The following is a 13,109-nucleotide window of genomic DNA, read 5'->3' as shown; positions in this document are numbered from 1 at the left end:
CCATTCTTGATATAGACAAGGTTTAAACAAAATCTGAGACGGTGCAGCAACAACCATATCTGATTTGACACGGAATGACCCATTTAGCAAGTTATAATTAAAAAAACTGACTTTTTTTTTTTTTTAATGCTACCTTAGCTAGCTGGCTAGCAAACAGATAGTAAGTAAAAATAGATGAAATAAAATACATAGTTGGATGAGCTGAATTTTATTTTCTCTAAATCCGAATACTGACCAATTACACTGATAGGCTTCAAGGGATACCAAACACTTGCAGACTGATTGATGGCTCAAATAAGATCCCTAGCAAGTCCGGTGAGAAATAATCGCCAACTTATAGGTGAAATCCCAGAAGTCTCTCATTAACCTTTTGAGGCCTTGGCTATTTTCAGTGTAATGTACTACCTTTACTTTTAAACTCTATACTTAAAATCTATACATGCTATACCTTGTTTTTATCAGAACAGTCTATGCTACCCATATCTAGGAAAGTATGATGTGATAATACTTGCATATGTGTTATATCAGCCTTTATATCAATATATATTTGAGTCTCTTTTTTTCATATGTTGTATTCATGTCAACAGGAAGCATGCCGGTAGAAATATATATTCATATTAGTGTAGGCGGGATTGTCTGGAATCTGGCAATATCTGGAAATCTGGTATACTCTATGGCATAGCAATTTATGGCATAGCAATTTAACATATTCATGGATTTCATCAGGTCCCTTGCCACAGGTGTATAAAATCAAGCACCATGGTGCTTAATTTTTATACACCTGTGGCAAGGGACCTGATGAAAACCATGAATATGTACTGACAAAAATATTTTACTCATTATAAATTGTTTTATTCACTGAAGTCTAATCCCCTTGTAAAATTAAAATATGCAAGTGGTTGGGTCATACATTTGCGGCTATCGGTCTGCCTCAATCTTTTAGTCTACATTTTAAATTTGACAATCTGTCACAATATAAGATTCAACTAAGTTGTGGATTAAAGGGAAAATGTTTTCACTGTTCTAGCAGTATTGTGGCTGACTTGACAATATATATTTCAGAATATGTTAATCATTAATTAATATACAACCTGAATTTTTTTGAATTTGTAAGAGGTCATAGTATGACACTTCACCAAAGATTTCAAATAGAAGCTGATCTAATTTTGCTCAGCATCACCAGCAAAATGAACACTAAACAAAACACAATTTTATACCATTGACAATACTCAAAATATAATTACACTTCTATGGCAGTGTGGCTAATGTCCCTACAGACAAACTGAAGTATGAAAACCGTTGAAATTGTACAGAGAGGTTATAGCAAGACCTGTTTCTAGAGGAAGGGAATCTTCTGACTTTGTGCAGCGTAGCGTCAAATCAGTGGGTGCAAATCTTGCTCAAAACTCCACCAATTAAAGTAATTTTGCCCTCAACTGAATATTTGAACTTGGTATCTATCGTAAATAGAGCCTAGGAAGAGTCTTCCTTTAAACTGACCGCTACAGTAACTACAAATTTCATTCATCATGTCCATACTGCAATGCATAGTATTGTTTACCAAAAGTTTTGATAGTGTGAAATCTTATAAACCACAGGCAAATCCAAGTTAGCAAATTTATGCAATTCTGTCCTGTGTTTTAAAAAAATCACGATGTGAAATCAAACCTTAGTGCTGGAGACTGTTGTTCAGACACAGAGATGTCACCACTAGATGCACTTTGGGGTCGATTTTGATGTTTATTCTCCTTATCCGACTCATTGGAGGGCTGGTACAGAGGTGTCTGCAAATATACACTTATCTCAGTTAATCTCTACCAATATGATGGAAGCATTATATTATCATCATGAAAACCATCAGGTTGAGTATAGAAGCATTTAACTGTGTGTACTGAGACAGTACCGACAACAGTTCTGCTATTTGCTACATCTAGTCTAAATACAATTAAGTTACTTTTTATGTTCAAGATTCTACAGAAATGTGTTCACAGTTTATCAGGCGTTTGGAATAAAACTATGGAAATCTGTAAAGTGAAGAGGCTGGAGACACATTATTTTTTTCTTTCTGGAACTGCTGTTGGTCCTCACCACAGTAATTTGTTAGCAATTGTCTGTTGTCACCACATATAGCAATACCAGTCCGTAACCATACCTGCTGATGGGTGCTGGTGAAAGTAGGAGAGAGTAGGACATCTGTCTCAAGCTGGGTTTGCTCTGGCAACAATTTAGTGTACGTTTCCAGCAGACACCTGGGTGTTGACCCAACAGTGGGAGCATAGGAAGTGGCTGCAGCTGTTTGCTTATTGAAGCTTTCCTTTTGTTTCCTATAGAGTTCCTGTAGCCTCTGATTCCTTCTCTCCATTTCCTCCTGCTGACTGCGGCGCTCCTCAGTTTGCCGCCGGCGCCGCTCCACCTGTTGGCGCGATATATACTGTCGCACTGCAGCAGAATCATAGTGCCGTTTTCTTCTGACTTGGTCAGGTTTTAGGGCCTCCATAGAAGATGGATTGGTAGGACTAGCAGCATGATTGACACCAATGCAGCCGTGATCCTTTGTTTTTACTCTAGGACTGACAGGCTTTTTAGCCATCCTTTCAACATGCTTCCTAGGAGGTGTATCTAACTCAAGGTCATCCAAGATGTCTTGAATATCAGTTGAGAGATGGACTGCCGCAGTCTTTCCATCTTCAATTTTCTTGCCTTGATTTAGATTATCTGATGGTGAACTGCTAGGCGGTCGCTTCAAGCTACCTGGAAAAATATAAAATTATTAGCACAAGCGCTTTAAGGAGTCATTTGTACTCCAACTGTAGCAACGGCTTTAGTGTAAGGAACTTCTCTCAAATCTGTATCAATTACTACAGTGATAAGTATCTGGATCTTAAAAACTCTAAAGACTTTAAAAACCAAATCAACAAGACGTTTTAATGACTTTAATTTAATCAATGCTTGAAACGAAAGCATGTTGATATTGTTTTTAAGAGGCGGAACCTGACCTGTGTTTGTATAACGGACCTTTCTGATTCTAAAGCTCTGCCTGACTACTCCCACACTTGTCCCACAAACAAATCAACTTGCTATGCTTTTAGCGGTGGCTCTGATGGTGTGTAACTTTACATAGATATTAGTCACAGATGGGCTATAATTATAGCTAACAACGTACAACAGAATTTAAGAAGTTAAGAAAATGATTCATGGAAATTGAAGTGGCTGTTTTCTTGCTGTTGCTGATCTGCGCAGGAATATCAACTGTTAACACTCAAATAAAGCATTTTCTAAAGGTAAAAAGACTTGGAGCACTCAACTCGGAGCGTTAACTTATTCCGTATAAGTATACTTATTTCATATTAATATTAGATGCTGGACCTGAACCAAAGATCCTTTCAAATCTCGCTCCTCTAACCACTGTGCTACGCCACTTCTTGCACATGTGAGAAATAATTGTTAACACTTAAAAGCCTTGGTTGCTAGGTAATGATAAACAAACTCAAAGATTGTAATTCTTGATTTCGGTTACAAACTGATGGTTTTATGCGTTCACTAAACAAAGATTATGGAAATTAAACACCATTTTTTCATCAAAAAGCTTGTTGTAAAAAGCATAATTTGTTAAGATTTAAAACCTAGGTTCACTAGCTCTGTGCCTGCCTGTGCGCGCTATGGTGCGCGTCGACCCTCGCCAACGAGAACGAGTCTGCAAAAAACTGATTATCTAATAAAATCTAACCAAGATTATTAGTCTTATATCAAGATAAAAATAACTAGTTTGTTTTGTTTTCAGTATAAAGAGACTTACCTAGCGCTTTCTCGTGAAATCATTTGACTTAATTTAGGAAAAGTTTGACTTATTTTAAGACATCTCATACTGAAAACAAGCATATTTTTCTGCCAGTGCGTTAAGCAAATTTGTCTTCTTAAATTAAGTCAAAATGATCTTTCGAGAGAGCACTAGGTAAGTCTTTTCATACTAAAAACAATACCAAATAGATTTTTGATCTTATTATAAGATTAATAACACTTGGTTAGATTTCATTTTTTGCAGTGATTAACTTTACATTGATGTAGTTTTAAAAAGCATACATGCACTGCAAAAAATGAATTCTAACCAAGTGTTATTGATCTTATATTAAGATTAAAAAATCTATTTGGTATTGTTTTTGGTATGAAAAGACTTACCTAGCACCCTCTCAAAAGATAATTTTGACTTAATTTAAGAAGACTTTAACTTATTTTGAGGAGTCTTATCAAGACAAATTTGCTCAACGCACTGGCAGACAAATTTGCTTGTTTTTAGGACAAATTTGCTTAACACACTGGCAGACAAATGTGCTTGTTTTCAAGATGAGATGTCTTAAAATAAGTCAAATTTCTTTTAAATTAAGTCAAATGATTTCACAAAAAAGCGCTAGGTAAGTCTCTTTATACTGAAAACAATACCACTAGTTTTTTTTTTATCTTGATATAAGATTAATAACACTTGGTTAGATTTTGTTAGATAAGCAGTTTTTGCAGTGTGAGGAGACAATAGATACAGCCAATGTTATCGTGATGAAATTCATGAAGCCAATGTTATCTTATCGTGATGAAATGAATGAAATTCATTCATGGTTACAAGGACAGCTGTGCTGTAATGGAAACCTTAAAAACCATGGAAACCATAAATTCAGAATATGATGTCACTTATAGGCTACCAGAGATTGTTTTCACATCATTGCAAATTTCATATCATGATGCATCATTCCACAAAATGGTTTGTCTTCTCTATCAAATTATTCGATAGGCTAAATAACTATTAGGCGATGTCATTTTGATCTGTAAAAATGTCACATGCAGCCATGCTTAAATTCTGCTCACTGCACATTTATTATATTATAATATAATATTCAGTATGCATTACTGAATGCTTATAGTTGGATTTATGTTTCCCTATCATCCTATTTTTTAAAGCAGGTCTACCTGCAGGGCTACAGGTTTTCTACAGGAATGTTTGAACGGGAACTGTTTGCAGACAACCTCAAAAGTGTCTGACAGGCCTGGGACTTGGAAGTGTTAACAGCTTACTGTTAACATCACATCACAAGCCAAGGTCAATATCAACAGTGAAGAAACAAGATCTTTGAATGTTCACAATAACTTTCACCCAGAGGTGGGACCAAGTCACTGTTAGGCAAGTCACAAGTAAGTCCCAAGTCTTAGCAGTCAAGTCCAAGTCAAGTCCCGTCCCAAGTAAATACAGAGAAGGGCAAGTCGAGTCCAAGTCCAAGTCCCATTAAAGCCAAGTCGAGTCCAAGTCCAAGTCCCAATTTTTTTCAAGTCATCAGGTACTCTTCACTTAATAATGCCATTATTAGACTATCGATCATAATCACTTCCATCTAATCCACAGTATTTTTTGTATAAATACAGATTAAAACAGTGGTTCTTAACTGGTCTGGCTTTGGGACCCACAATTTCCCATGAACATGAAGTCACGACCCATATATATTTTATAGCGTTCAAGACAACAGATTTGGTGAGCTACATACTAAGAAAGGCGAAGTGCCTGTAGGCCTATTTGTTTGGAACATGCTGTTTGGCATTACATTTGTGAAGTCTCCAAATCCTGATGTCACCTTAAAGTACTTGACAGGTCTGTCAAGTCTGTCTTTGACAGGTGTACTTTATTATGAGGCATTTTTACTCATGTTCCAGCAATTGTGAACATCGCACACTGTGGATTCTGCACCATTTCGTCTAAATTTAAGTCTATTTGAAATGGGAGATTTCTTCTCTTTTTTTAACCACAAGCTCCGCGACCCACCCAAAACGGTTCCACGACCCACTTTTGGGTCCCGACCCACCAGTTAAGAACCACTGGATTAAAATATGTTCAATGTTTTTGTCTTGAAATCTTTTACGATATATGCATGAGCATACCTGTGTACATATGTGCATACCTGAGTAAACTCTACAAAACGGATAGCTACATGACACTCAGCACAGCTGCAAATATATTTATTGCTTTTCCAAATTGTGGCGCCCACTGTAAGGATGAGTAATACTGTACTTTGACTGATGGCATTTCACTGCGCTAGGCCACAGATTTGCCTGCAAACAATTTATTAGCCTGTCTGCCAGTGGCGACTCATAAAAGTGTTGACCTTGGCTTCCCTTATATTATTTAAAAGATAATAATGACACAGTAATTTTGTTTTAAAGTATTCATTTCTTAAGAAATACTACACATTTGATGCTGTTTAACTCATTTGTAAATGGTGCACTGTCACTTTAAGCCCATTGTGTGCCACTGTCCACACGTTCTCATAATGATCTTTTTTTTTACCAGCTCCATTCAAATAAATCTATGACTAGTCCAAAAACTCAAACATTGTTTTTTTTTTTTTTTAGTCGCGGAAATGAAAGCGTCTCTGGGGTGACTGGTCCACGATCAGGAAATGCAGTTTTTGACACGAGACATGTCAAGTCATCACAAGTCCAAGAGGCAAAGTCCGAGTCAAGTCTCGAGTGAATAGTATTCAAGTCCAAGTCGAGTCGTAAGTCATACCGAATTTTATCAAGTCAAGTCTGAAGTCATTAAAATCATGACTCGAGTCTGACTCGAGTCCAAGTCATGTGACTCGAGTCCACATGTCTGCTTTCACCCATATATGTAGGGAATCCATGCTTTGAAAATTTTATAAGCATGACTGTATCTAAGCATTTCTAATTCCAGAAAATGTGCTTCCAGAATATGTGTTTATGAATCAAGCCATCAGACTTCTTACTAGATTGTTTCAGAACAGCTAAGGGAATTAAGGAAAATCGCAAACCTGTCCTGATCACCCCATGCCCAGACTCAGGACTGGACTTGCATTGTGACTGCAGAGAAGGACCCAGCATCATCTTCACAAGCTTCTGCCCTTCCCGCCATGTGGATGTACTTATTGTTGCTAATAGAAAATAATAATTATATATGGGACACATAAAAGTTGCTCATACATATAAAAAGTAGCAGAAAAAGTTCATACCAGGCCTGGAGTCAGATTCAGGAACATAGCCTGACCTATGAACTTTTCGGACAGGTTTGACTGGCTTCTTGCCCTTTGAACGCTCCCTGAACCGTACCTTTGGTCTGGTACCTTCTCCTGTTCCAAAAACAAAGCAATAATGTTTAAATAGACAGCAACTAGTTATAATTTGAAAGCATCAAATGGCAACAGTATATTACCGAGCAACAGTTTAAAGCAGCTTTGAAACAATAATGTAAAGGTGAGAATGCTTTCAAAATATCAAACATACAAAATGCATGAAACCAAGAAGTAAAATTAAATCAATGTTTTGTGCAACGGGGGCTGGGCGATATGGCTAAAAAATAATATCACAATCATTTTAGTCTATTTCACGGTATACGATATATCTCTAGATTTTGAAATTTTCTCAAAAGGACTTTATGAATTCTCACTTTCACCCTGTGATGTTTTAAATCATGCCTGTATGATGCAGTAGGCTAGGATGATACCAGTCCAATCCCTGCAAATTATATCTGCATTAAAACATTCTTGGTTATTCTTGGTGGTTTCTATTTTAAATTTGCATGTAAAAGCAGGAGTAGTTTTGAATTCTTCCCAGAAGCCTACTATTTTAAAAACTTTTGATAATCATTCATTATCGGAAAATCCTGACAGCGAACCCGATGCAAAGCCAAAACTAGGGGGGAAAAAACTTCATACATGATGTCTTTTTAAATCAATTTGTTGACCTTTACTGTTTCATGGCTTCTGCTGAGAAACTAGTGCGCCACACACACTGAACTTGAATCAAGCTGATCAACCCGTCTACTTTCACTTTCAATGAAATCCACTAGTAAACGGAATACACTACTTGCAGCGTGATATTCGGAAAGATGTGAAGCACAAAACCCGTCGTCATTGTCAGTGGCCTGTTATAACGATGGCCTGTGTTATGCAGAAATATAGCCTACCTCTGACCGACAGACCCCCCCCCCACCCCCCCACCCCAAAAAAAAAACTCATCGGATCTATACGAATTGCGTGGGTCTCATTTTCAAGTAAAAAATAAACGGAATTCCATTTAAAAACGGAAGAATCACACTCCTGATAATATATCAATATATTTTAAAAACTCAATATACCACCCAGCCCTAATACTGCCTTTTTTACCTTTCAACAATAGTCAAATCCATACAAAGCCTAATGGTAGTACAAAACTTGTAAGGGGGTGGGGGGTGGGGCATCCATCCAGCCTAATGTTTCAGATATCACCTGTGAGCTGGCGTGTCAAGTCTCTGTAGATCTCTCGTCTCAGCCTAGTCAAGTCCTCCTCTTGGCAGTCAGGACTGTGACTTTTAATCTCACTGGTGTTGAATCCTTTCGTTAGGAAAATCACAACCAAGTTAAGCTATACAGAGTAAATTGGGTTACAACTTTTCAAAAGAATGTATATATTCTAATACTGTACCTTTGTAAACAGGAGCAGGAGGAGCTGTTATGACTTTACGGACATGAGCAGAAGGTACAGTTTTGCTGGACTGCAAATATAGTTGACCACTGCCCACAGGCTTCTCCAAGCTGCCAAGTAACTGCTTTTTCTCTGCAGCTTCGTCAAGGTGCTCACGCTGTCTGCGAATTCGTTCCTTCAGCTTTTCCAGCTTATCATCTGTCTGTTGTCGGCGTAAGCTCTCCAGTCTCTGGCTTGCACAACTCGGGCTGGAGTTTTGAAATGTCTCCATCTGCGGGTGGAAACCTTGGCTGAACACGCTGGGCTCTTCTTGGTCTTGGTTGTATGAAGACACGGTTCCGTTGGTGGCCAATTGATGTACCGGATCTCCCGCTACATTGATAGATGACTGATCGTTGAGGTAGTGGACTGATGTATCACTAACCATGGAAGAGAATGTGCTAGCTGGCTTGACAGTCTGTGCATAACGAGTGTCACGCTGGAACACCATTTGACTTAGCCCAGCTTTAGAAAGTAAAGGAGTGGCATTGGTCTCTACAATTTGTGTCTGATCTTCAAGCTGCAATGGTAACCCAGAGTGTGGAGACAATTCCCTGTATTCAACAAGCAAGATATATACATCATTAATGGACACACTAAAAAAGCCTAAAGGCTGCTGTCTACAGTTTAAAAATAAATTAACATTAATGTAAGTAGGCAATAGGCAGTCCACAGGCCGATACTGGCCCATCAGCAGCAACCTCTGGGCTGAATACCTTTGCACATGGTCCCAAGATGGTGTCAACTTTCATGCATAGACCAATAGAAATTATTTAAAATTATTGAATTATCGTGCACATTTAGCTATTTCCCCTTCTTCACCCGAAAACCAAGATGAGAACTAGAATGTAATGCCAGAGGAATTACAATAGTGGATGGAAATCTGCTGGCTTAACGTTGGTGGGGAAATTCCTTGAAAAAAACCCCCCCATTAAATCACTTCATCTTTGAGTTCATACAAACCCTCGTACCAAAAGACCTTGTGTGTCAAGGCGTTCTTGAGATATAACACTCAAGGTGTTTTTCACCTTGACATTTGACCTTTGATCTCCAACATCAATTCACTTCATCTTTGAATCCATACAAATACTCATACCAAATTTCAGGCATGTATGTCAAGGCATTCTTGAGATATCACACTCAGAGTGTTCATTGACTTGACCTTTGACCTCCAACATTAACTCACTTCATCTTTGAGTCCATACAAACACTTGTACCAAATTTGAAGCACACGCGTCAAACCGTTCTGGAGATATAATGCACAAAGCATGAGATATGGCTGTGACTTTTATTTTGACACGCGGTAAACACTTAAACAGGATGTGTAGTTTTAGGGAGCACCAGATTGTATGCATTAGAAGCTGAGACAGTTGATTTCACAGGTGACACCTGTGTCAGTGTTCTAATTAGCCCGGGAACTACTTAGTCCAGGCAAAGTGAGGTCTGACCCAAAACTAATTGCAACAGAATTTATTTTCACATTTTTATATTTCAATTGATGATCTAAACACCATAGTAAAAGTCCATGAAAATCCAGTTGGTGGAAATATGTTAAAATGAGGGTTGTTTTATGCATAATCCTTCAGCAAATACTGACAAAACTGTAATTAGAATGTTGTAGAATAAGCATTCTAAAGAATATCTGACCCCATCTAACTTAACATGGAATTTTAGAATATTGCATTGTTGAGGAACATTCTTTTATTTTCAAAGAGTTAGTACATTTCTCAGGCTTATTTCAGACTGGTTTGTTGCCAACTGGAAATGGTTGTTGAGTCTTTAAATAGAGCCAGTGTGTTTTTGCATGTAAGTGTTCCACAATGTTAAAGTTGTACAAACACATAGTTTTAACTTAAAAGCATTATTAAGCCTAGGAAAGTGTTTTTGGTGGTCTGATTTAGAGGTCACTGAATCATATACAGTATATCACAAGTATCAGTCCATCATTTTCCAAGACTTATAGTAAATTGACCTCTTGCCCGGGGGTTGACTGAGAGACTGTCTGTCCAATCAGAGGGGCCTGTATGATGCCTCTTTACTTTGCACAATTTTGGCTAAAACAGTAATCAGACAGCACAGCATGTTTATGTAAGTGAATGAATGAAGGAAAATTGTTCTAAAAAAGTTAAAGATGGACATGATAATGTCCAAATTCGACAGAAAGGTGCAGATAACTGCAACTAGCCTCCAAAGAGGTGACTATTGTTGTGACGTCTGGCAAAAGGTGCTTGCTATACTAATAAATATAGTTTAAGATTAATAATTAAAATACATGCCTATGCATGGGTCATGGTTTTACCAAAATCATAGAACAGCCAAAACTATACATATTCTAAAAGCATATGCCCTGTACATGAAATATAGCATTAATCAACGTATGTCCCATCTTCCTCCATACCATGCATAATACATACTCCTCTATTCTGTATAGGTGAATCAAGTGAACAGCTGATACATTTTGGCCTGCACTATTAAGAGAAACAAATTAAACATCATAAACTATATATTTTCTAAAAGCATATAACCTCTAGAAGTGATGTTACACCAATTAGGACATGTCCCATCTTCCTCCAAGCAATGCACAATACATTGCCCTCTATTCTGTATAGGCGAATCTAGTGTAAAGCGGATACATTTTAGCCTATACTGTCTATGGAAAACAGATTAAATACCCTAAACTATATATTTTCTGAAAGCATATTACTTGTAGATGAGATATAACACCAGTTAAGACATGTCTCATCTTCCTCCATGCCACGCACAACACATTGCCCTCTATTCTGCATTGGCGAATCTAGTGTACAGTGGATACATTTTGGCATGTACAGTCAAGGGAAAACAAATGAAACACCCTAAACTATATATTTTCTGAAAGCATATACCCTCTAGATGAGACATTACACAATTCAAGACATTTCCCATCTTTCTCCATGCCATGCACAATACATTGCCCTCTATTCTGCAAAGGTGAATCTAGTGTAAAGTGGATACATTTTGGCCATGTCCAGGGAAAACAGATTCATTTTCTAAAAGCATATGCCCTCTAGATGAGATATAATACCAGTTAAGTATTATCTTCCCCCATGCCTTGGACATGGTACATATTCCTGTTTTGCATTTACTCTGTATTAAAACTCTGGGAGCTTAACAAGCGCAGCTGCCTTTAGGCCATTATGACATCACAGCCTTTGAAGTCTAAGGGGGAAAAATTAGCTTTTTAACATTTTTAATCCCATATTTCTCAAAAAGTATAAACTTTTTTAAAAATCTGAAAAAATCTTGCCCCACTCCAGACCATCACAACGGTTATTTCAACATGTCTGTACGTTAAGCGGTTAGAGTCGCATTCATTCTTGAAAAGGTAAAAAGAAAAGGTTATAATAACTAGAAAACGCAATTCCAGGGAATTACCAGTGCATGAAAATGCAAAACATATGGTGTGAAATATATTGTTAAAACAGATGATGTGCTAATTGGCAACCAACATGATGAGGTTTAATACAGTTGAAATGACTGAACTAGGTAGATGAGGTTTAATATAGTTGGAATGACTGAACAGATAGGTGGATAGTTTAAAAGGTTAAATTATTTGCTAGGTAGACGAGGTTTAATATAGTTGGAATGACTGGACAGTTAAATAGGTGGATAGTTTAAATGGTTAAATTATCTGCTAGGTAGATGAGATTTAATATATTTGGAATGACTGAACTAGGTATATGAGGTTTAATATAGTTGGAATGACTGAACAGTTAAATAGGTGGATAGTGTAAAAGGTTAAATTATTTGCTAGGTAGATGAGGTTTAATAGTTGGAATGACTGAACTAGGTAGATGAGGTTTAATATAGCCTGGCCACCTGGCCTAGGATTCTAATTGCTTAACGGCAGTCTTAATAGAGCCATATCGTATGCTTAAAGCTTGAGACAGAGTATATAGTTTTAAAAATGTAGATAGTGTAATGGATGTTGATAGACAGAAAGTTGAATGGATGTTGATAGGCAGATTGTTTAATGGATGTTGATGGATAGTTTAATGGGTGGATGAGTGAATGGTTTGAAGAGGATGAATGGATAGAAAGTTGGTTGAAATGTGCCTTATATCCTTGTAGAATGGAGAGACACAGAGAGAGTTGGCCTAGTTCAGCAGAAAGCAGTTGATACAGGTGCAATCAGTTGAACTGATTCTTTGATGGGGCCTAGATTTGCAGCTGGAAGTTGATACAGGTGCAAATCGCATGCTAACAATGCTAAAATGCTAACTATGTTAACCATGTTACTTAGCTAACCTAGCTAATCATTTTTAACAGTTATGCTAACTAGCATGCTAACTATGCTAACCATGTTACTTAGCTAATCATTTTTAACAGTTATGCTAACTAGCATGCTAACATGCTAGCATGCTAACTATGCTAACCATATTACTTAGCTAACTTAGCTAATCATTTTTAGCAGTTATGCTAACTATGCTAACTAACATGCTAACATGATAGCATGCTAACTATGCTAACCATGTTACTTAGCTTACTTAGCTAATCATTTTTAACAGTTTTGCTAAAAATGCTAACAATCTTAGCAATGCTAACATGCTAACTATGCTAACCATGCTAACTAGCTA

General features: G+C 37.3%; 1 protein-coding gene across 6 annotated transcripts in view; it reads right to left on the bottom strand.

The window, feature by feature from the left end:
* The window catches only part of cep350 (centrosomal protein 350), a 100,171-nt gene that overhangs the window by 62,590 nt on the left and 24,472 nt on the right, over positions 1–13,109 (bottom strand). For all 6 annotated transcript variants that reach the window (XM_042056119.1, XM_042056121.1, XM_042056123.1 and 3 more), the window contains 6 exons: positions 8,458–9,050; positions 8,262–8,366; positions 7,008–7,124; positions 6,810–6,929; positions 2,153–2,751; positions 1,669–1,784 (listed from right to left, as the gene is read on the bottom strand). In XM_042056119.1, the coding sequence (XP_041912053.1) occupies positions 1,669–1,784; positions 2,153–2,751; positions 6,810–6,929; positions 7,008–7,124; positions 8,262–8,366; positions 8,458–9,050 (1,650 nt within the window). The remainder of the gene's footprint in view (positions 1–1,668; positions 1,785–2,152; positions 2,752–6,809; positions 6,930–7,007; positions 7,125–8,261; positions 8,367–8,457; positions 9,051–13,109) is intronic.

This window comes from Alosa sapidissima, chromosome 12 (genome assembly GCF_018492685.1).
Source record: "Alosa sapidissima isolate fAloSap1 chromosome 12, fAloSap1.pri, whole genome shotgun sequence".
Classification (NCBI taxonomy): domain Eukaryota; kingdom Metazoa; phylum Chordata; class Actinopteri; order Clupeiformes; family Clupeidae; genus Alosa; species Alosa sapidissima.
This window is presented reverse-complemented; position numbering and strand designations above follow the sequence as displayed.